Raw genomic sequence first — 25,872 nt, forward strand, 5'->3', positions numbered from 1 at the left:
GCCTATACTTGATGTTGGGGAGGTAAATATGACGCCTGCCGTGAGCTCGGCTGGAAATAAGTTGTTAACATTTAGGAATTCATACTTTTTATCACAGGGCAAAGCGTTGCGAAATCACTTGGACATTATATCTTACTACACGCCCGGATCAGTTTTCAGTCTTTGAATTAAGAGTCAAGCAGTATTAAGTCAGTTTAATATTTCAAATAAACATTGCATTTTTGTTGTTCGTAGCCTAATGGTGATTTAAAATAAATTTGTTTAAGTTTACGGCTGAAGTCATGTTTTACCAAAAGAACATGTATCTCTGATTGGTCAGTCACAGATTTCTGCATTCGGTAAATTCAGAGCAATATTTTTATATGCATTAGACTCCTTAGCCATGCTATTTTATGTAACTATTTTGAACTGTGTTCAAACTTGCAACTGGATGGTCTGACAAGGGCAATTCTTCAGTCTATATGACTGTGGTATAAAGATATGTCCAATGATTTTGCACTATTGCGCATGCTATTCCTAATAAACAAACCTTGTACAGAACGAATATGTATTTTTTTCAATCCCATGATTATTTGATGCCTAAATGGTAAAAGTTGAAGAATCTTTAATTTTGTGCAACGCCTTTAGAACATGAAAAATGAGTTATTTTCAAACTTTGGTAGGACAGCCAGATAAGTTATATGACATTTTGTAAACCTGTACATGACTGAACTGATAAGACCTATCTATCAAACAATTATTGGTGTGTAAATAGGCTATCAACATGCCGTTTATTTTGTCTTTTCTCTTTATAGGACTGTTTGCAACAGTAAAAGGTAAGCTTATTTAAAACAATATAATAATCATCTTCAAAATCATACAATTATTGCCTTTCAGAGAGGTCGATTTGAGGGTTTATCGACCTGGAAGATTGGCCGTGGAGTTAAGCATGTCTTGATATCCTTATTACCAAGTTGATAAATTCTCCTATTGGTCGAACCTTAATGACAACAATATTGATTTGTTCCTTCTCTTGAGAAGGAATATTATAGTTCAATAAGTCACACTTGACTGAGCTACTGATACCGAAAGCTGTTGTCATTATAAGCTGGCCAATAAAACTCCGTGACCTTAGAAATAACCTCTGACGTTAGACTATTCTTTCCTAATTGAGGCGACTCTCTGACTGAACGCGTTCCGTGGATTACATATTACTAAACCCGGGGATGTTATTTCCTCCATTCTTGAGGAACATAACATACATTAAGTCGACCAGATAGACATATATCAGCAAATTTAAATGTAAACAACTAAATATTATCGTTACCTTGAAATGCATAGTTAATATATGAAAACAAACCCCATTGCGACCCTCTAATTATGCGCAACAAATTCACGCATCGAATCGTAATTGATTAACCGGGTCAATGTCTTATTGCCGTATTTACTCTACTGAAAGTGGTAACAGATTTAATTTGTTGTTGGATTTAACAATTTATGTTAAATAACTAGCGTAAATACTTACTTGAAATTTTTTGGCAGTAAAAACAGACATTGCAACCAAAATTTTACAAGATGATCATTTTATATTTATATAGATATGCCCTAGAAGGAACTTTTGCTATGCTTTAACTTGTTATTAAATCCAAATCCGTGGCTACTTGAGGAAAGGGTTGCAAACAGTTGCAGCGGTTTGTAATTTTTCTAGTGTTATGTAATTGCATTTTGAACGGTCCTATAGTGTATAACTTAGTAAGGTTGTGTATATGGGTACACTTATACTACCTCGCTATAAATGCTAGCTCAATAGCAAGGAAGTATATAAGTGCACCCTTATACTCTACCGTACTACATAACTATTGAACGAAATATTTTATTCACATGCAAAGGGTTCTGGTGCAAATAAATTTACTCCAACCATTTTGCTTATCAAATTCATTAGCGATATATTGAATTAATATTTTTCATGAATTTCAAAATTGTTACATTTATATACATCCTGTCAGGATAAAGGTTCTTACACGTAAAGCTAGAATTTAAGTCTTGTCTGACTTTGTTTTCAATAAAGGAACTTGAAACAATAATAGGACAATATGTATGGTTGTAGAATTTTCAATATTCACTTTATTCCTTTGCAATTTTAAATATAATGCATTAAAATTCACCAAAAAAAAAATGACTTTCCAACCAATTTGTGTGGGGTTTATTTTTACTTTAGGTTCATATGCCGTTAAATATTTGATATATTTTGAACTGCATATTAATCTAAATGTATGCCCAATTAGTAATTTATTAGAAAATTGTAAAATAACAAAGAACAGGTAAGCTTTTCTTTCTTTTTAGTTATATATCAAAGATGATTACTGACAAATCACGTCGTGAACCAAAAGCACCTTATTAAGCGGATCGTCCCGCCGAGAACATTTTGCAGTTATAAACCTTTTTATTCCAAGCTATTCCAGAGTTTTTAAAAACGTTTTTCTAGGATATCAAGCGACAACATGTTACGATGGATGGCTTCCTTTTGAAGGATCATGCTATTTGTTTGGGCATCAAGCCGCTCATTTCACGGAAGCCGAGGTAGGTTACACTGTTGTCTGAAGTTTAAGGAAATGTATTGGCAATTTCCTGTGCGATTATGTACTCTCATAACGTGTTTTCGACATTCTTTGGCCATAACAGAAACTTTGCTTTTCATAACAACCTTAGACTTCCTAACTCAAATAATAGTAAATACCTAACTGATCGAAAAATGCTGATGTCTTGATCGGTTCAAGATTTTTCCCAATAATGGAATTTCTTCAAACTTTGGATGTTAAAGGACAATCATCTAAGAAACAAAGATATGTAATAAAAATCATAGGTCATCAAAATAGTGAGAAAGAGTTATCTGCTCATTTTCAATGCAGTTCACAAACGGTAGACTTAAAAGCTCATAATGATAATGCATTTGTTCAAAATGTGGCCGCCACATATTTTATTAAGAACATAAAATATATTAATTTCTTGTTAAATTATATTTTCAAGAATTGTTTTCTCTAATTTTTATCAAAAGTTTGAATATTGATTAACAAAATACAAAGTTTTATTGAATGCACTATCTATGAGTACCTCCCTTTATAGCTGTAAATGTATAAATGTATGTGAAGTATTTCAAGTAGTGCCTTTCTAATCATGTAATCATGCGTAAAATCTATTTGGATAGCTTTATCGTTTGTTTTTTAATATAAAATTTATAGCCTTTTGGAACTAACTGAAATAATGGGTGAATTACATACAGTAAAAAAGCTTAAATTTACATATTTAATTCGCTCATGTGTCTTGATTGCAAAACAGGTTAGCAAATTATGAAGTCAAAACAGTCAAACTGTATATACAAGTGTATAGCCGCGCCATGAGAAAATCAACATAGTGCATTTGCGACAAGCATGGATCCAGACCAGCCTGCACATCCGCGCAGTCTGGTCAGGATCCATGCTGTTGCTTTCAAAACCTATTGCAATTAGAGAAACCATTAGCGAACAGATAGGATCCTGACCAGACAGCGCGGATGCGCAGGCTGGTCTGGATCCATGCTGGTCTATCTGCACTATGTTGGTTTTCTCATGGCGCGGCTCAATAATTTCAGTAGAATAATCTCTATATATCTATTTTTTTTAATCCTTCAGAATATTATTGCCGTTATACAGCATCGAAAGAACCTTAATCATACCACTAAATTCATGTTTATAGAAACTTTCCATTGCATTTCCGCCAATTTAAGCCAAAGCGATTTTTATTCGATAGCTATTGACTCCTGGAAAAATGGCGATTTTTTTTTAAAACTAAAGTTAACACATTTCGTCAATAAGACAAGGCCATTATAATATTTCATAAAATAATAAAAGGTTTCTATAATAAACATTCTATTCTTGGGAACATTTTTGGAATACAAATACTTTCTTTTCTTTGGTTCTAAAAATTTCAGGATACCAAATTGCAATATATCGATGTTCTTTATCTTAAATATCTTTTTTATTTACCAGCATTTCTGTAGACAACACAAAAACAGCCATCTAATACATATACAAAGTAAAGCAGAAAATGATTTCATAAAAGACAGACTTCGGGATTTCAAAAGTAAGTATCACACCCCAGTGCGTTAAAATGTCATTTAGAACGTCTATGAGTTATCAAAAAAGACGAAAAGAAAGAAAAGAAAACAGCATATAAGTCTACGAAACAGTTCTTTTATGTTATAAATTATCCTTTTTTTTCTAGTAATAAGCTTTTCTTACATTTCATATTCTTCAATCAATGTTGAATACAAGCCGAAAGAATTCCTGCGGCCAGAAGTTATACAGACCAGATTTTTTTTTTTTATGTTTGAGTGACCACTCGGCCTAAAAAGTAACTTATTGGTGAATAAGATGCTTTTTTATTATACCATTACGCTTTAATGTGGCAAGTAGATCTATGAAATATGTATTTCTTAATTCTGAAAGTTTTTGTTTTGAGCAAAATAATTATATTCCCCTTGCATGTATAACATAACTGTTTGCTCAACTGGTCCTTGACTATTGAAACACTTTACTAGAGCTATCACAAATGTGATTTGACTTCGTTGACATTTAGAGCATTGAAGACAACACAGGACCATAATCCAAGAAATTAAAGAGCAATGCAAAAAAAATCCCTTACGTACAACTAGGTATCAATATTGATCATTGCTGAAAGTTTGAATAAAGTATATGAAAATAATGAGGAATTCAGGTCACAAACATTCCTCTATATATAATATATAGTGCCAGCTAAATTGCAAAAACGGCGTTCCATAAATGCGATAAGCCAATCGCATATCGGTAAAAAGTCACGTGAAATTACCCAGTCCCCATGTGCTACACTACTTGTTGCATTCCAATATGCCTGCAAGCCGCAGGTAATGAAGCAATTTGCATCGGCGTTTTAGGTGTGTGTTTTTTAAGTCTTACAAATCGACAAACATTTAGATAAATAGGTAATTCATAAATACAATGCATCGGACCATTAGACCATATATCATTTTACAAAACAGTGGCAAATGTACATATATGCCTGAATGACGAATCCGTATTAAGGTACAAAAATAAATGTTAGTAAAGTCAGGTTTTCTGAAGAAAAAAAATCATGGAGCGCAACAAGCAATGTAATACGTGGTAGACTCAGTTTGATTGAACATGTTCAAGACAGGCAGTCCTTAAAACTCCCTATAACCGGCTTAATCGGAACTCTATTAAATATAAATTCTGAATGGCTTCTATGATACCAGTGGACAAGAAGTAATAACAACATCAAGTATGGAGACAACCACGCTACACTTAAAGACTTGATAAAGTCTAAAAAGACCCTTAGGAAGCCTAAAACATAGCAAAGCAAAATTATAGCAGACTCAGTTCATTAGAGGTAATGAATATCGCAACACCACTAACGCCTCTAAGTACCGGTTTAAGCTGATCTATACATATGAACACTGAATGACTCCATGATTTCAAACGTGCAGAAATGGTACTAGCACTGGGTCCAGATATCGGGCGAATTTACTGCCACCTACGTCACCTTAAATGGATCTATAAGAACAAGGAATATTGTTAAAGTTTTGATAGACAGAGTTCTTTCCTTGTTAAACTGGTACTTCTTATCAATTCAGATTTCTTTCTACTCAAAGACGATTTCTGTCTGGAAAAGTTATAGTTTTGGGCAGACAAAGACGGTGGTTGTCGATTTTACTAATCAAGGAAGATTTTGGCAGTCAAACTCTTTTTCATTTTAAAATGTAATTACAATAAGTTTTTGGCAATCATTTCACATTTATACATGTAAAGATATTGTCAGGTATAGAAATTTGTGCTTAAAGGTGTTCAACTTGAAAGTCGGATTTTTTTTAATAAAGACTTTTGCCTTTTAACATGTATTACAGCGGTGTTGTAGATTCCAAACCGCATTTATATTTTACATTCTATAATAAAGGTAAGAACTGGTGGCTCGGACTGACAGACGAATTCATAGAAGGCACATGGAAATGGTTTGATACAGACCAGACAACAAATTTTACAGGTAGTTTTACACATTAATAAAAGAATTAATACTAGGTATCGAAATCCTGCTGTGGTAATAACATGTTCTTTCCTCGTGAATAGCACGGGAATTTCGCGGTGTGTCACTCCGTCACTTATAAAGACCAACTGTCATTATTTTGTATAAAACATTATCAGGCCGACTTCGTAAAGCTATGGACTGCTGTATACTACTAACGAAGATGTACCCGTACCATAATTATTGTTCAATGGACCCGACTACAAACAAAGATACTTATAACATGTTTTACAGTTGGCAAGTTTCTAATAATATGCGCATGTAATTAGATGCTATTCTTTTATAGACTGGTATCCAGGTCAACCAGACGTTAATCCTGAAGATTGCGCAGTTTATTATCCCGCATTTGACTTTGCTTGGGGAGATTTGCCTTGCTCTAGTAATAACTACCCTATCTGCGAAATCAGGTAAGTATCCAAACATCATGCATTTTTATTTAAATTTGGTTTACCTGATGCTAAGCCTGGTGTTTAGGTCATAAAATGTACCTCATATGGCATCATCGTCATTTCAAGCATAATGTATATATTTCAATGGTGTGTACGACATTGCATCAAATGTTTGATCTGAGATCCCTTACAATAATAAATCATTCATCATCGCTTATACCAAGACGAAAAAAAAAATGTATTAAAAGATACTTGGTTTAGTTCCCACTATTTGTCATTATACTTTTAAAACATACGTACCGTGTCATTTATTTTCGCTTCTGTGGTTATTGCTACTCTTTCTAGCTCAGAATTACAACCCATTCTAAAACTTTTAGTACCTCTTCTTTTGTCCTCCAAATAATGCCCATCCCTTCAGTATCTGTAACATTTAAACAGCTGTAACTTTAGACATATCTACAACTGTATCCTTTTCATTTTTGTAGCTGTAAGTTTATTTTATAACTGGAATTTGCATAATTCGAACTGTAGTTTTACAACTGTGAAGTGAAATCTACAGCTGTAAAATCAATGTTATAAAATATACAGGCGTAAATTTGAAATACAGTGTGATCACATGACTGTAACATTGAACCAAAAAAAGGTTTACAGCTGTAAAATTTCGCTCATGCGGCCAAGAAAAATCTTACTTCGTTAGAGCAGCAGGGATCAGACTTATTCACAAAATAGTTTCAGTTCCAATATACAATGTCATGAAATAATTTGGAAGGCAATCCACCTTGAAAGTACGTTAGCACTTGCAAAAGAAAACTTTATGTTATGCATTATGAGCTTAAAAATGTGTATAATACTGCACTTTTCATCAAAATGGATATGGTGGTGGTGGTGTGTGTATGGACGGGAATATAAGAGGTGTTGCACATTCCATTACCACTTATGAAAGGACTCAACCATTATTTAGCTTACTCGCGTTCTTTACTTCCAACGGGTCTTCTTATGAATGTTATCAAAGTTACCGTATCTTACGTGGTATATGAATGTATTCGTGGATAGTTTTTTCTTTTTAATATTTTTCGATGCTCATAGCTATAATCTACGGTGGCACAGAGGTGACATCCACTACTCTTTATTTTAAAATTTATGTCACTCCCACGAGATACTAACTTAGTATGTCGTGGTAACGAGTTACTAAGTCGTGGGAACGACATAAAAAAAGAAGTGCACTTTTTAATAAAAAAGAGTAGCGCAATAAAAAGAGTAGTGTAATAAAACAAAAAATAGTGAAATACAAAAAGAGTAGTGCATGCTAGCTATGTCGAGGGAACGGCTTAGTAACTCATGGGAACGAGTTAGATATGTCGCGGGTTACCACGACATAGGCATAGCTATCTCGTTCCCACGAGTTAGTCAGCCAATCAAATTGTTTGTTATATTTATTATACCTGTGATCATCCTTCGAATCACTTCGGAGGGAACCCCTCTTCTCACCAAGATATCTTCAAAGTCATCTTCCATCATGGCGACTTTACAAAGGGAAGTAATTTATCATTTATAGCAAATAAATAAGAATTACGCATGTTACGCAAAATTTGACTGGTTGACTAACTCGTGGTAACGAGATAGCTATGTCGTGGTAACGACTTACTATGTTGTGGGAACGAGATAGAAAGTTGTTCCCATGACATAGCTTATTCGCTCCCGCGAGTTAGTTAGTCGTTCCCTCGTCATAGCTAGCATGCACTACTCCTTTTTTATTGTACTATTCTCTTTTTATTACACTACTTTTTTATTGCGCTACTACTCTTTTTATTTCAATGCAATTCTTTTTTTTAATTGCACTCCTCTTTTTTATGTCGTTCCCACGACTTAGTAACTCGTTACCACGACATACTAAGTCGTTCCCTCGAGTCAGTATCTCGTGGGAATAACATAAAAAAGAGAAGAGCGATTAAAAAAAAAGAGTAGTGCGTGTCAACTCTGTGCGAAACAAAACTGTCTTATTTCTTAAATCACCAAAGATCATCCGTATGACCATTTTTTTCGTACGAAGAACCACGCAGTTTAAAATACTTCTAACTAGGAATGTTTCTTTTTTTTTTTCAGCGGATTACATGAAGAAACAGATATCATTGGCTAATGTGGATTGTTTTCATAGTTTCTTATGATATTTAAAGAAATAAAATGATTGCCAAAAACAATTGTTATAGAATCGATCATTTCTGATGAATGCATATGAAAGCAGAAGCCATTGGCTGAAAATAATTATTGTCGTTCATGTTTAGTCTTTCTTTAAAGAAATAAAATGATTGTCAGAAACATTTTATATAAAAATAAATGACAAATTAATACATAAACAGTGGTAGTGTTAGACCCATTTCACATTCCAGTCTGGAGTGATATACATTCAATGAGAAAGTAATAAAATATTTTGGTATATGGTAGAAGTTGAAAACAAACCGCCTATCGGCATGGTAACAAAAGGACAATTTTAAACACCAGATTCTAAAAAACAATTGAAGCTTTTGTACAGTATCGCCTTCCCGATGTCTTTAAGTAATTTTAGCATTAACTGCATACAGGTTCACATCTTTGTTAAAGCCACTATAAAGGTCCGGAATAAGATTAATATTTCTTCCAAAACACGCCAATATCAATATCAAATGTCAAATACATATCTAAATGGTTGTAATGATCACTGCGCGTAAATGTAATGAATTAAATCCTAAATTTAAATTATCTAATTCATTACACTTACACGCAATTCATTACTCTTACGAGCAGTGATCATTACAACTATTCAGTACGAAAGACCCGTGGTGCATGATTTCAACTTCATTATTTCACGATTTCTGCTTCCTGATTTCACGATTTCCACTTCATGAATTCACGATTTCACGATTTCTGCTTCCTGATTGCACGATTTCCATTTCATGAATTCATGATTTCCACTTCATGAATTCACGATTTCACGAATTCACGATTTCACGAAAAAACTTCACGATTTCATGATTTCACGATTTCACGATTTCCACTTCATGAATTCACGATTTCACGATTTCTGCTTCCTGAATTCACGATTTCCACTTCATGAATTCACGAATTCACGATTTCACGAAAAAACTTCACGATTTCATGATTTCTTGATTTCACGGTTTCCACTTCATGAATTCACGATTTCACGATTTCTGCTTCCTGAATTCACGATTTCCACTTCATGAATTCACGATTTCACTATTTCCACTTCATGAATTCACGATTTCCACTTCACGAATTCTCGATTTCACAATTTTCACTTCATGAATTCACGATTTCACGATTTCCACTCCACGAAATCACGATTTCACAATGGTGAAATCGTGAATTCATGAAGTTGAAATCGTGAAATCGTGAATTCGTGAAGTGGAAATCGTGAAGTCGTGAAGTTGAAATCGTGAATTCGTGAAGTGGAAATCGTGAAATCGTGAATTCATGAAGTGGAAATTGTGAAATCGAGAATTCGTGAAGTAGAAATCGTGAATTCATGAAGTAGAAATCGTGAAATTGTGAATTCGTGAAGTGGAAATCGTGAATTCAGGAAGCAGAAATCGTGAAATCGTGAATTCATGAAGTGGAAATCGTGAAATCAAGAAATCGTGAGTTTTTTTCGTGAATTCGTGAAATCGTGAATTCATGAAGTGGAAATCGTGAAATCGTGGTTTCAAGAAGTGGTAATCGTGAATTCAGGAAGCAGAAATCGTGAAATCGTGAATTCATGAAGTGGAAATCGTGAAATCAAGAAATCGTGAAATCATGAAATCGTGAAATCAAGAAATCGTGAAGATTTTTCGTGAAATCGTGAATTCGTGAAATCGTGAATTCATGAAGTGGAAATCGTGAAATCGTGAATTCATGAAGTGGAAATCGTGAAATCAGGAAGCAGAAATCGTGAAATAATGAAGTTGAAATGTCACCACGGGTCTTTCGTAATTCAGATATGCTTTGTGTCAGTGTTTCTGTCCGATTCGACTGATTCGATTGTTTCTTTGCTGCATGTGCATAGCTTCTGCTGTTTTTCTTCCATCGTCACAACTGGCAATTCTTTCAAATCCTTCAAACTCAAGACATTGCATGATGCGCCCGAATCTACCTGGAATTTTATTGGTTGTTTGTCTACTAACATGCTGACTTGGCATTGCCAGTGCTCAGCTGTTTTATTTCAAAATAATCGTCATCAGATTCTGGCTCAAAGGTTTGAATGTTTATCTCCTCAGTATCCAAGTTATGAACACTCGTTTTCATTCCTTTCCTTTATTACCGTGTCAGTATTTGTTACGGCAGGTTTGAGTTTTCTTTCTGATACTGGTAAAATCGATCTTGTTTGTCGGGGACTTCCATTACTCGTATCGTAGACATTTACGTAAATCTGCCGAGCAACCAGTATACTTACCCTTGGATAACAATGTGATAAATCCGTTGGTTTCCTAGGCAGCATATAGAACAACACATAGTATCACAACAGCCAAAGGATCAAAAACATAATGTTATGACTAAGGATGCTGAACAGAACGCGGTATCGCAACAGCCAAATGATCAAAAACATAATGTTATGACTAAGGATGCTGAACAGAACGCGGTATCGCAACAGCCAAATGATCAAAAACATTATGTTATGACTAAGAATGCTGAACAGAACGCGGTATCGCAACAGCCAAATGATCAAAAACATAATGTTATGACTAAGGATGCTGAACAGAACGCGGTATCGCAACAGCCAAATGATCAAAAACATAATGTTATGACTAAGGATGCTGAACAGAACTCAGAACAGTGTGTGACAACTACACGCAGCGGCAGAGTTACCCGTGCACCAAAATAAGAGACTACCAGTGTTGAATTTTTTAATTGACTCGAGTCTGAGTGGAACACTGTGTTTAAGGGTTACAATAATCCCCGTGTTCCATAAAAGTCTATCATTTGATAGTTCCTATTTCTTTTGATATTTGTTTTTTCTAGTCATGTTTGAATACTATTAATGCTCACTCGTACTGACAGGTGGACTTTCGAATATTTCTCAAATGAATTTAGTCATCATGTTTAAACACAATTAAGAATCTCTCATATTGACAAGTTAACTTTTGAACATTTTTTAAATGAAGAAGGATGTAACAAGAGTGGATAACTATTTATGGCTTATCATTGTTTAAACTTTAAGATTTCGTTTAATAACAATTATTATTATGTAACAGATTTTCGTAAAAAAAGTTATATAATTATACATGTGTGTCAATACACGCTTGAAAAAATCTTTCTTACTGTCGTAATTTAAGACACTTTTACACTTACCAACTTTGAATGTTTCATCCCTTAAAACCCATAGATTCTTTTCTTCTTGCAATCAAAAATCGAAACTTTGTTTCGGTCACAAATCAATCTTTGAACATTTATATTATTTACTGTTGATACAAAAAGCTTTTAATCTAGCCCAATATTAATATACAGATTCAATACCAGGTGAAATATTACTAGTACTTACATAGTGCTTCAAGAGGCTGTACATTCATTCTTGTGTATCAGTGTATCAGCGTTATAAAACTCTAATTCCTCATTAAATAGAATTACATCCTAAGTGCCTTTACTACCCTCCATATAATCATTTTTATGCTAACTAGTAAACAAATATTTTACTTTTTCAAACTATCAACTTCAGTCTTGGAGATTTATTATTTCTGTTTTCAGTACTGCTACTCTTTCACGAAACTTCAATTTCACAGGGTTTTGTTTTAGCAAATTAAATAGCCCTTGGCTGCTCTTAATAGTTTCAACAGGTGACTTTTTTATTTAATATTTGCTCCAGGTGTCTCTTTTGTACAATTTCTTTTGCTCAGTTTATATGACTACTCTAGTTTTTGTTGAAACTCTCGTTACAGTACTAATTTTTCTTTTTAAAATCTCATTCTCTGTCACTCTGTGTCAGTTTTCTTTTTTGCTTCTGCTGTGATGAGTAAATCATCTGTTAGCCGGTGTATGGCATTTCCTATTTTCATGTCTTGAATGATATCTAATTCCTTTTCCTTTTGTAATTTCTTCGGTTTAAACAGAATGCTTTTAAGGAAGACATATTTTTCCTTGCTATATTCTTCTATCTTTTCTTTATATGAAGCATTTGATACAGATTGATTTATCTTTCTATAATCTTATATTACTTTGTTTAATCACTGTTCTAAGCTATTTTGTTTTTAATTATTTTTTAGGAGCATTTAACATATGCAATTCAAACATTCTGTAGTTTTTGGTTTCATTGTCAGTACTTCTATTAATTATGTTTCTATTGTAGACATATTTCAATTATTTAAAAGACTGCAAAGGGTCTGACCTGCAACTGTATTTTCCCCTGGGCAAACGGTGTCAGGTATAGATATTCTAAAATTCAAGAATGTAAACCTTTTCTGTTGCTTGGGTACATTTATCGTCTGTTTGAGACTGAAATTTCACCTTGTGTATCCATTCTAAAGTTGAAGTGGTAATTCATCACTGCAGGAATCTATTGTTTGGGATACTTGTAGTGAACTGGAATCTGTTTCATTTGTTTTGTTTGTTTTGGGTTTAAAGCCGTTTTTCAATAGTATTTCAGTTATATAACGGTGGGCAGTTAACCTAACCAGTGTTCCTGGATTCTGTACCAGTACAAACCTGTTCTCCGCAAGTAACTGCCAACTTCCCCACATGAAATATCAGAGGTGGAGGACGAATGATTCCAGACACAATGTCTTTTATCAGATCGTCACGGAGAACATACGCCCCGCCCAGGGATCGAACTCGCGACCCCGCGATCCGTAGACCAACGCTTTCCCTACTGAGTTAAGCGGGCGGGCCTGTTTCATACATCAGTGGATTTGAATAGGTCTAAGGTACCAGTCAAGTGAAATGTAATTAATACACCTATTGCTTAAGTGAGATATGTCCCATTATGGTACATTTACAATCTGACTAAAGTACATCTCCAGTTAACGCTACGCATTGGATCTGAAGACGTTCTATTGCTAGACTCGTTCTGGCGACCCTTCTGCTAGCCAATCAGAGCCTTGCTTGTAACATTTTGTAAGCGAAAGTAGAAGTTTAAAAAATCTATATTTAGCCTGGGTTTTTCATGTTTACAATAATGATGACCACCTCGTGTTTTCAGAGGTATCATATGTCACGGTACGGACTTGGTCGCGTAAGGGGAGAATATGTGTCAGGCAGCTGATTAGCTCAGTCGGTAGCGCACTCGCCCTGTAAGCGAGGGGTCCCGGGTTCCAGCCCCGGACATACTGCACATTTTTCACATCCTATGACATACGGCGCTTTTTTGATGGTCAGATAAATGCTTGTCGTAGACAATGAAAAGTGCAATCCGATACTAGGGTCAAAGGCAGCTCAAGTAATGGAGCTAATTGAAGTATAGTACGAAAATATCGCAAAGCTGGATTGTGTTGAAAACATCACAGCTGAGTATCCGGACATATTTTCCGGAATTGATGAATTAGAGGTGGAATATCACATGAAAATTGACCCTGAAGCTATTCCAACAAATCACCCTCCTAGAAGAGTGCCAGTTACCATAAAACAGGAACTTAAATCTGAGTTGGAAAGACTGCAAAATCTCGGAATGATCACACCTGCGACTGAAGTTAGACTGAACCGACTAAATTGGTGGACAGCATGGTTGTTGTTGACAAACCAAGTAAGCTGCGCATATGCTTGGATCCAAAGGATTTAAATAGGGATCTACAGAGAAGTTATTACACGATCCCACTTCTGACACCATGTAAAAGTGTCTTAAATTACAACAGCAATAAAGATCTTTCAAGCGTGTATTGACATACATGTATAATATATTTTTTGCGAAAATCTTATACATAATAATAATTATTATTAAACGAAATCTGAAAGTTTAAACTATGATAAGCAATAAAGGGTTATCCACTCTTGTTACAGTAAGAATATTGAAGGATTTCATTTATGCGTCTTTCTGATAATTCTGAGACTTCAGTGTTGTTATATTTTCCACAAAGTACACTCATTTGCACTGTAATAGAATTCCGCTTAAGTCGGTGCTGGGGGTGGGGGGTGGGGGGGGGGGGGTGAGAGGTGTTGCACCTTACATTACCTCTCATGAACAGACTCAATCAAACTGAGTCTGCTATTACATTGCTTGGTTGCATTCTATGCTTCCAAAGGATCGATATCATTACAGATTTTATTCTCATTTAACAGAGTCTTTGGAAAATTTGCACTTACACTATTTCTTGTTCCAAATTTTATGCATATTGTTGCAAAAGGAACAAAAAGAAAATAGTGTGTTTCAAATTTAAAGGGAAATATGCACAAATGACAATTTTGGCACAAAATTTGCTTACTAAAACACTGGAGTAGTATAATACCCTGTAAGTTGAAATATTGGAGTATTGTACTGCATTAAAAATCTTTTGCATCTTACATTTAATCTTTGCAAGAGCTGAAATACCATTGAAGGAACTCTGAATAACAAGAAAATGGCGTAAGTGATGAAAAAAGGACAGTTTTATGTTACAGATATCAGACAAACTGTTCCCAAATCAGGACAAGACACTTTAAGCGTACTTCAAACTATTTTTTTCTGATATTGACTCAATAAGTATGTCAAGTAACAACAACATCAATTAAAAGTTTTTGATAAATATATTATCAACAATGTCTGAAAGGACTGCCACACAACAAAGATTTAATTCCTTACATGAAGATTGTTTTAATTGAAGAAATGGGGGACCAATGAAATCAGTTTATAACATCTTCCGAACAATTATCTCTATGCAACTGGTACAGTTTGTACTGCGGACTCAAAAAGTTGGTGCATATTGCTGCAAGTGCAAGTACTACTTTAAAACTTGTAGAAGATGCATTTTTAGCTTGACTATACAAAGTATATGGGGAGCTATCTTACTCGATCCGGCGTCTGCGTCTCGGCATCAGTTCCATGTCCACACCTTGGTTAAAGTTTTGATGCACTTTCTCTAGTATCTTTTTAATTACTTGATGGATTTGCTTCATATGTAAAATGGTTATTACTCATCATCACCCACATCATCTGACATAATGGCAATAATTCTGGCACCAATATTCTATGAATTATCCCCCTTTCTACTTACAATTTAAGGTTAGAGAGTTGGTGCACTTACACTCTATCTCTGGTATTACTTAATGGATTTGATTCAAACTTAAAATTGTTGTTCCACATAATCAACAACATTAGATGACAAAATAGCCATAACTCTGACACCAGTGTTTCATGAATTATTCCCCCTTTTTACTTAGAATTTCAGGTCATTGTTTTGGTGCACTTTCATTGTATCTCTGTTATTCCCTTATGGATTTGATTCAAACTTAAATTATCTATTCCACATTATCACCCATATCATATGATATAAGGTCCATAACTCTGGCAACATTTTGTCACGAATTATGCCCCTTTTTTAGATTTTTTGTTAAATTTGAGATGCATTTTTGGCATAATTTTCTCTAATTTTAATTACAACAACTGTGCTCAATTTTTCTTATATTTGGGTATACGCTAACTCATTCCACACTAGCTTATCTACTACCTTCCTTTCCCACTCCACGTTCCCAGGTGAAGAATCGTGCTCTCCATTGTCTCCATGCTGTAGCATGCTGGCTACTTAATCAACACTTTCTGAAACGTCCGTCTCATTACTTTAGCGACTTTCTTCTTGTATACATCTAACATCTGAATCTAAAAACATGTGAATGAAGCTAAACTGAACCCCTCATCACAGAACACCCTGCAGGTCAAAGAAACAGTTCGATTTAGAGAGGTTCTCGGTATAGAGATTTTTTAGTCAGTGTCCAGTTGAAAAGAAATATTAAGGAAATAAAGTTGTGTATATTGTCACTGCACTTCTGTCTGAAGTATATAACATGGTAAACTATGATTTACTTCATTTACAACCATTTATTAAAATGCATTTAATAAATATTATCATGAAAATAAGGCCATTCAGACCCAATCTTTTACAAAATAAGTTACATACCAAAAGTTTCCAGTTTATAACTTTAGTTATTATTGACTATTCTAACACGATCCGATTCATTTTCCTATTAAACAAAGAAGGCAGAAAACAGTGAATTATTATACAACAAATCACTGTTCTGACGTCACAATTATTACGTCATGGCGTCAAACGGCATAGCGGCGCGCTGGAAAAGAAACCGATTGAAAACGGGCAAATATTTGATTAATGTCGTCAAGGATGTACTTAAAAATCCTTGGTAACGTGTTAGAATCGAAATAATATATCTCATTTAGTGATTTGCTCTTGAATAAATCATTGTTTGTCGTTCAGATGAGTATTATTCCTTCGCATCTGAACTCCAAACAATGATTTATTCAACGACAAATCACTGGATGAGATATATTATTTCTTAAACTTCCACCAGACTTGATGTATAACAAGCTTATGTAAAGAACTGGCATTGGATTGTATTTTGGGTCACTGTTACTAAAAATAGAATAAATGGTTTATGCTCAACTTCACCTGTTTTTATCAATGATATTTAGGAGATATCGCTTTGTGTCAACGCTTTGGTACGATTATCGTTTCCACCTTTCCGGTACACTATTAAACCTATGTTAAACCTAACTCTAACTTTCAATCAGTATATTGTATCTGCCGAAGAGGTGGATACGATTCGTCGTATATTTAGGGGTGACTCGGGTCAAACTCACTGTTACAAAAACTAAAAGATTGTTTCCACTGAATAACTTGATTAATCAGCATACTTTGAAATGTACATTGTTGTCCAGTGGGCTAAAACGTTGGTCTCATATACCTTTTATAATGTAGAATGAACAGGTCACAGTTAAAATCCTGGTCCGGTCCTCACTCTGCCATAGGGTCAAGGTCAAACTAATGATATGTCAAGAATTACATATGGCTACATCTACATTTGTTATATCTGTACTTCTGAATGGCATGCTTGGATGCAAGCAGATATGTATAATAGAATGTAACCCTTTTTAAAAACAGAACCTCTTGGTGTGATGCAAAGGTTGAAAACCTCAATTTCTTGGAATTTCCACATTTCTTGTCTGTGCAATATTTTACTCAAGAAATAATTCATAGCAAAACAGTGTTTTATCACTGTTTATACACGATGTGCGGTTATACATCGGGCGTAATAATTTCACGAGGGTGCAGCCTGAGTGAAATTATTTCGGACGACATATAACCGCCCGCGTGTATAAATAGTGATAAAGCACTGCTTTGCTATAAATTATTTCGATTCTAATAATGTTCTTTATTGTAAAATTTATATCAAATATGATGGAACTGTTTCTTTGCGCAAGTATGGCGCCAATAGTAGGTCTTTGTTTATACACGCCAGGGCCGGAAATGGTAATACGTCTTGCGGCAGAATTCAGTTCGGGCAAAAATTATTGCGAATTATTCAGCAAAGCGAATAACTAACTCAGTATGTTTGTAAATTAATCAACACATTTGTTCAATGTGACATTTCGTTTAAAACATGTTATTAATAATATTCATGATTAAACTATTTCTGATGTCTGCGCTAATAGTTGAAACGCATTTTATGCGTACATGTACAATCACGTTGCTACTCAACATAATATCGTTGTGATGATTAAAGCATTGTTAGTCATATTAGAATAAGATATATCGAATTTTATGGGTAATTATTTATACAAAAAATGTCTAAAATTAAGATGCAGATGAAAGGTCTAAATGTCAAATAATCATTAAACTCAGTAAACTCAAATCTTGGATAGATGTTGTTTAAAGATAATGTTCAGATTTCAATAATATTTAGGCAAAGACCTGTCTTCAAGTTCAAAATTTTGCAAATCAGCAAACTCTCCTTGAAAATGTATTGGATAAAGTATATTAAAAATTGATAATTACGAAATGCTGCAAATCTCAATTATTTATGATAAAGGAAGATGCCATCTTAATAACGGAAAGTTATTTCTTCGTGATTTATTTTTACATTTTGTTAAAATCAGTCTGCAATACTAGAATAATCTTCTATTCAACTGTTCTAGTTTAATGCAGCAGTTAAGGATAGGACCAAATATCATGGATACAATTTACCATTGCACAAAAGATTAGATGAAGGCAAATTCAAATTGGAATTACATTAAACAATGTCAGTATCCATTTCTTTCAGATTATGTTTATTCACTGTGGTGCTGAAGACGCATACACATCATTGGCATCATTGGCTCTATTTTAAAGGCAGTGCTTGATGATGCTTTGCAACATTAGCACTTTAGAGTCTTCTGCTAACTATTTAACAGCTCTTTTGTGGAACGCTGAAAGGATGGCAACACTATTCCAAGAATTTATTGATCTCTGTTCTATTTTTGAAAAAGATGCTTGAACAAATTGATCAAATAATTTCTAAAGAAAAATATCTACTTTTGCTTTGATTCCCACAAGCGCAGGCATTTTGTAATACCGCAGCAAATGCATATCTTAGCCAATGTTAAACCGATTCCGAAACGTTAATAACGACCGCTATTGCCTCGAAATTATGATGCAGCTGTATTTTTAGCTCACCTGAGCAATGTGAATTTTTGTGATCGCTCGAAGTCCGGCGTCTGTCGTCCGTCGTCTGTCGTCTGTCTGTCGTCTGTCAACATTTAGCTTGTGTTTGCGATAGTGTATGCTCTGTATTTTTCAACTGATCTTCTGTCAGAATGATTACCTTGATAATATCTAGGCCAAGTTCGAAAATGGGTCATCTGAGGTCAAAAACTAGCCGGTCACTAGGTCAATTAAAACAAAAACCTTGTGTATGCGATAGAGGCTGTATTTTTCAAATGATCTTCATGAATTGTGGTCAGAATGATTACCTTGATGAAATCTAGGCCAGGTTTGAATATGGGTTATCTTGGGTCAAAAACTAGGCCATTAGATCAAATCAAAGAAAAACTTTGTGTATTCGATAGAGGCTGTATTTTTCAACTGATCTTCATGAAATTTTGTCAGAATGATTACCTTGATAAAATTTAGGCCAAGTTTGAAAATGGATTATCTGGGGTAAAAAACTAGGTCACTAGGTTAAATCAAAGAAAAACCTTGTGTATGCGACATGGGCTGTTTTTTTCAACTGATCTTCATGAAATTTTGTCAGAATGATTACCTTGATAAAATCTAGAACAAGATCTGGGATCAAAAACTAGGTCCTTAGGTCAAATCAAAGAAAAACCTTGTGTATTTGATAGAGGCTGTATTTTGCAACTGATCTTCATGAAATTTTGTCAGAATGATTATCTTGATAAATTCTAGAATAAGTTTGAAAATGGATTATCTGGGGTGAAAAACTAGGTCACTAGGTCAAATCAAAGAAAAACCTTGTGTATGCGATAGAGGCTGTATTTTTCAATTGATCTTTATGAATTTTGGTCAGAATGTTTGTCTGGATGAAATCTAGGTCGAATTTGAATATAGATAATCTAGAGTCATAAACTAGGTGACCCGGTCAAATTAAAGAAAAACCTTGTGTACCCAATAGGGGCTGCATTTTACACTAGATATTTATAAAATTTAGTCAGAAAATGCCTTGATGAAATCTAGGTCAAGATAGAATATGGGTTATCTGTGGTCAAAAACTAGGTCACTAGGTCAAATCAAAGAAAACCCTCGTGTATGCGATACAGACTGTATTTTTCAATTGATCTTCATGAAATTTGGTCAGAATGATCGAAAAATGTTTACACTCTAGAGGCTGCATTTTCTGCTTGCTTTTCATAAAACTTAGTGAATGTTTTAGTCTCCTACTGGTTAAAAACCAGTTTCAGGGACTATAGGATTGCGCTTTTCCGTCCGTCATTCAGTCCACAGTTTCATGTCCGATCCATAACTCTGTCATTCATCAAGGGATTTCAATATTACTTGTCACAAATGTTCCTCATAATTAGACGATATGTCATGCACAACTTTCAGACCCCTAACTAAAAGATCAAGGTTATACTTGGCAGTTTCCAAATGTTAACATGGCATGAACAAGGTCTGTTTCGTGTCCGGTTCATAACTCTGAAATTCATCAAAGGAGTAACAAATGTTTTTCATAATCAGACGACGTGTCATGCGCAGTACACAGAACCCTAGCTCAAAGGCCAAGGTCACACTTGGAGATCAAAGGTCAATACGTTTATATTCCCTTTTCTATAACCTTGTAATGCAAAACAGGATTGAAATATTAGTTGGCACAAAAATTTCCCAGGATGAGAAAACACGTCATGCGCGAATTGCGGGCCCTACCTAAAAGGTCAAGGTCATATTTGGAGGTCAAAGGCGAACTCAACAATCCTTTATAAGGGGATTTTAATATTACTTGGCACAAATGTACCCAATAATAAGACGACATGTCATGTGCAAAACCCAAACCCTAGCTCAAAGGTGAAGGTCACACTTGGAGGTCAAAGGTCAATAGGGATTTTTCCTGTATGGTCAACAACTCTTGTCATCCATGAATTTTAATATTAAAACAAATATTTTAGTGTCTTGTGCAGCACCCTCATCTCTGACTCAAAGCCGCCATCAGAGGTCGAAGGTCATTAGGTTTTTTTTCCTTTCTGGTCCATAATGCTGTTATCCATTAAAGGATTTTAATATTAATTGACACAAATATTTCCCATAATGAGACAGTATGTCATTATGTGATGCCCGGACCCCTAGCTCAAAGGTCACTTTCAGAATAAAATGTTTATCAAATTTATTTATCTATTTATAGATGTTACAAGCAGTCAACAACAGTTACTGTGGTTCTTGTTTATGCAGATTTCAGTCCAAATGCTCTAACATTGTATATATAAGAGGCAAGTTCTGGTTCTTTTGCAGGAAAGACGGATTCGCATGTATCTGTGTTATACCCTGGGCAGAACCAGATTGTCTATTCGTAAAGAGCTAGGCTAGGTCTGTATCTAAAAAGATGAGGATTTCTCTCTCTCTCTGTTCTGGGGTTTTTGTCTCCCTATGTCCCTCTGGTCAGATCGCTCTGTGTCTGTACTACTAGAGAAAGAACTTCGTGCCTTAGCATGGCTGCCTTTGCGCTATGTAAAGCACCTTTTAACGTGTATATCATGAATAGGGCGCTATATAAATCTGGTATAATATAATGTAGCACAATATTGTTTATACATCATTGCCAGATATCAGATCATTATGAAATACTGCCGTAGAGAAAAATAGTTGCTTTCCAGTAAGGGACTTTGTATTGCATGGCAATACTTCATTCACTTGTTTAAAATTAACTTTTGTAAGGTATTGGACTCGTGATGATATTCGACAATAAACGTACATTGTATTCTCCGTATACGATTTCGGCGACATATTTATGTATCTGTTTCTCACTAACTCAGAGTATCCCCAGATACATGTATATGGGTCTATATTAGATTTATGAATGTCCATTTGTCCGCCTGTCGTGTCCGATCCATATCTTCTTACATTGTTTCTCATTACAGATCTGGTGCAGCCGTTCTGCGGATGCCTGGTATGGTTATCTGTTTGAGCGCACAGCAAAAATAGTTAAAATACCCATTTTTGCATGTCTGCACTCGTTTAATGTATATGTATGATAACCTTAGCCGCTTGGAAGTTTTTCGCAAAACTAGCAACAATTGTTTTTTAGCAAAACTACCTGCAGAGCGCACAAACCAATTCACTGAGTCCATGGTCAAGGTCGTATTTGAAGGTCAAAACTTCAACCCGCTCCATATTGTCTGAAGCGCTTGCAAGATTTTGATAAAGTTAACATCAGCTGTTCATCCCACTAGGAGCTTTGCAGAGCACAAAACAATTTTTCACGAAGTCCAAGGTCAGGGTCACACTAAGAGGACTTACAGAGCACAAAACCATTTTTTCACGAAGTCCAAGGTCAAGGTCACAATAAGAGGTCAAACATCAAATAGCTTAACGCCGTGTTCTTAACTGCTGGAATCTTTATGAAACTAACATCAGTTGTTTACCTCAACTAGGCGACGTGCAGAGCGTACAACCTTGGTCACTGTGTCCAAGGTGAAGGTCAAAGTTGGAGGTTAAATGTAAATCATCTTATTTTCGTGATTTTTTTTTAAACTGACATAAACTGTTAACCTCAGCAAGATTAGTGTACAGTGCAAAAACCATATCCCCAGATCCATGGTTAAAGTCACCCTTGGAGGTAACATGGTTTAATTTAGTTACTGCTCCATATCGTCTAAACTGAATGAATGTTGTTTGTTTTTATATATTAATCTTGCATCAGTTGAAAATCACATCAAGACGACTTGCGTAGTGCACAACTTAGTCAAGGTCATACTTGAAGGCCAGATGTGACGATATCAACAGTTTACGTCCCCTGAATCAAAGCGACGTCCCTTTAGTGACAGCTCTATTTACATCATATCTAATGGAAAATCCAAAAACCTGTTAAACTTCAGTAATTCCCAAGATACATATCTAACATCTAGACCTTTAATCAAAGTCTCAATTTCGAACTAATATTTACCCGGTAGGTTGTTTTCCTGCATCGACCTGTGGTTGTTTCTAAATTTAGTTTCTGAAAACTATTTCCTAAAGAAGAAATTTAATTAAAGGTCATATGGTGACATTGCATGTTTTCAAAATGGGGGTAGGTCCCAGGTGCCCCTCCAGGCAGTATTTCCGGCGGTCGGAATTTAATCTCCCGCATTGAGTGTACGCACACATTGAATGTTCACTATTAAACCTATGTTAAACCTAACACTAACCTTTGGTCAGTATAAAGTACACTCAATGAGTGCGTACATCCAATAGGGGCGTTGTAATGTTGACGTATATCCGGCATGTGCGGGAAGCAATCTTCCTTATGTCAGTTGGATGGCTTCCTCACATAGAATAATTCTACACCCCCAGCGATTTGATTCCACAGCAATGGGGCAAGCAATTTGGAGTCACTGACTTCGGCTATTGAGGCCAAAGGAGGTAATCTGATGTATACTAAAATACTACATATACAATATGAAATTTCGCAGTTGATGTGTATAATATATATTTGCAGGGATAAATAAAGAACCAGAAAATGAATAAAGAATTATTAATGTTAAAATTACCACAATCAATTTGTTATCTACAAACAACATTGGACATGCACACTTAACTCACTTAACTGTTATACAGAAACACTCATTGAAGTAGACATAATACAGTTTGGTTTAGTTCTCCGTCACCATGCATGCTTGAAATTACAACAAAAAATATTTAACCGTTTCAAAGTGTTTATCATTCAACTGTTGTTTCGCCGCTTTTTTATTTTCTGTTACGGTTACATATTATGTATTTTCGTATAAAATGTTTACACAATTTTCTAAATTTAGAATCGCAAAATAAGTATATAATGGGATTTGCAACATTGTTCAAAATAAAACTCCTTAAGAAAATTTGATAAACCATTATTTCAATTTCGTTCAAAGTATCCAGAGAATCTTCTTTCTCGGCGGTAACTATCATGAGTGCAAGGTGCGGAACAAATGCAATAACAAATACCATGGAAACGGTGAATAGCATTAGAGTAACTCTTGCAGTTCTTTTCATGATTTGAGGTGTTGGTTGTGTTTGCGTTTCTGCTGGTTGTTGTTTCGATTCCAGTAGTTTACGCATCGCTAGTCTTTCTGCTGGTGTAAGAGTAGGAAATTTGTTTGTTTGTTTCACCCTGTTAAGTCTTGTATCCGATTTCCTGGTCGAACTCATTTGCATGCTTCTCATTGCTTGTATGAACTGATTACTCGTCCAAAGTGTTCTCATAATAAAAACGTATAAAATAACAAAAATTACGGTACTTAAAATAGTTTCTATCATTAGAACGCTCTGATAGATTTTAAAAAGTTGTTTGTGCTCTGAAGTGTCGTCGACGTAGCACTGGTACCCCGTTATATCACCAACACCTGTCTCTATTGTACTGGCACCGTACAACACTGCTGCTGGAATGGCTATTATTGCGCTGACGAAAACAGTTCCACTGCATAAATAAAGTGTATGCCTTGTGGTCGGCTGAGTTTTGAATGGATGACATATTTTCCAGTATCTTTCTACCGAAATGACCACTAACAGCAGACCTGAGCTGTTATTGACAACGTAAAGAAGATATCGCATCGATTTACATAACGCAGATGACGTCATCAAAAATGGCAACCGTAGGCTTGCAATGATGAAAGGCATTCCGGCGATGCAGGCCAGAAAGTCTAACGCTGCTAAAAACAGAATAAAATACCGGTGGTTAGATCTTCTGAATTTCTTCTTGTATACTAATAGAACCAGTAGATTTCCCACAAATCCAGTCACAAAACAAAGTGCGACAAATATTAAGGCGGGAATATGTAGGCGAAATAAGTCCTCATTTAGTTCTTCCAATGTCACATTGTTTCTGTAGACGCCTTTAACACGCGAGTACATACTGGCATCTCACACTTGTATGATCACTTTGTAACTAAAACCTAATAAAGATTTGAAATGACTTAACGTGAATATGATCATTGTGTTTTATACGAAACGATTTTCAAGTAAATTCCCAGAACCAATATAATTCAAAATAATTGAAGGGTCATTCTTGAAACGGAAAAAGGCTAGTAATTTCCAAATTGTTACTTCCAAACACTTAGGTCGGTGTATCATACCTAATAAATAGACTATTACTATTATCATTATTATTATTATCTTTATTTCCTACATAACTGAAGAGCATTTACATAAGTACAGGAAAAGAACACATTATAAACATAATATAAACAAGTGCAATTGTCATAAATAATTGTAAATGTAACGCAGTATTATAGTAACAATATATACAAGTACATTTGTCATATATACATAGATATCAATATTATATATATAATCGGTTAAAACCAAACAGATGAAAGAAAGTATTTGTGTTGGCTTTTCCCTAGAACATTTGAGCCGCGCCATGAGAAAACCAACATAGAGCATTTGCGACCAGCATGGATCCAGACCAGCCTGCGCATCTGCGCCGTCTGGTCAGGATCCATACTGTTCGCTTTCAAAGTCTATTGCAATTAGAGAAACCGTTAGCGAACAGCATGGATCCTGACCAGACTGCGCGGATGCGCAGGCTGGTCTGGATCCATGCTGGTCGCAAATGCTCTATGTTGGTTTTCTCATGGTGCGGCTCATTTAATGTAGAACACCGAATAAGAATAATACCGAAACGAACATTAAGACGACTTAGATTTGCAATGACGTCTAATCTCAGAGAATTTGATGAAAGCATTGCAGTCTTAAATATGATACGAAAATTCGTTTAAACGATGTAAGATCGCTAGTAAGATAAGAAAAATCGTATATTTTAGTGACATTTTAAGTTATAGAGGATATAACAT

The 25,872-nt window shown here is 35.0% G+C and overlaps 2 protein-coding genes across 2 annotated transcripts; one reads left to right on the plus strand and one right to left on the minus strand.

Moving 5' to 3' along the window:
- Window positions 1-707: 707 nt before the first annotated feature.
- Window positions 708-8,730, plus strand: LOC123541274 (C-type lectin domain family 10 member A-like). Its single transcript, XM_045326690.2, has 6 exons — window positions 708-815; window positions 2,465-2,559; window positions 4,005-4,098; window positions 5,965-6,051; window positions 6,377-6,497; window positions 8,583-8,730. Exons 1-6 carry the CDS (start codon window positions 764-766, stop codon window positions 8,614-8,616), a joined length of 483 nt encoding a protein of 160 aa, XP_045182625.1. The 5' UTR covers window positions 708-763; the 3' UTR covers window positions 8,617-8,730.
- A 14,401-nt stretch (window positions 8,731-23,131) lies between these two features.
- LOC128549645 (cholecystokinin receptor type A-like) lies at window positions 23,132-25,414 on the minus strand. The gene has a single exon (XM_053526782.1). The coding sequence runs from the start codon at window positions 24,929-24,931 to the stop codon at window positions 23,789-23,791; it is 1,143 nt and encodes a 380-aa protein (XP_053382757.1). The 5' UTR covers window positions 24,932-25,414; the 3' UTR covers window positions 23,132-23,788.
- Window positions 25,415-25,872: the final 458 nt, after the last annotated feature.

Source organism: Mercenaria mercenaria, chromosome 16 (genome assembly GCF_021730395.1).
Source record: "Mercenaria mercenaria strain notata chromosome 16, MADL_Memer_1, whole genome shotgun sequence".
Lineage (NCBI taxonomy): Eukaryota > Metazoa > Mollusca > Bivalvia > Venerida > Veneridae > Mercenaria > Mercenaria mercenaria.

Excerpts from the sequence above, each read along its gene's own strand:
- LOC128549645 (XM_053526782.1), bottom strand. The coding sequence starts at position 24,931 with ATGTACTCGCGTGTTAAAGGCGTCTACAGAAACAATGTGACATTGGAA.
- LOC123541274 (XM_045326690.2), top strand. The coding sequence starts at position 764 with ATGCCGTTTATTTTGTCTTTTCTCTTTATAGGACTGTTTGCAACAGTA. Across the intron at positions 4,099-5,964 it reads CAGACTTCGGGATTTCAAAA|GTAAGAACTGGTGGCTCGGA; the intron begins GTAAGTATCACA and ends TCTATAATAAAG. Across the intron at positions 6,498-8,582 it reads TACCCTATCTGCGAAATCAG|CGGATTACATGAAGAAACAG; the intron begins GTAAGTATCCAA and ends TTTTTTTTTCAG.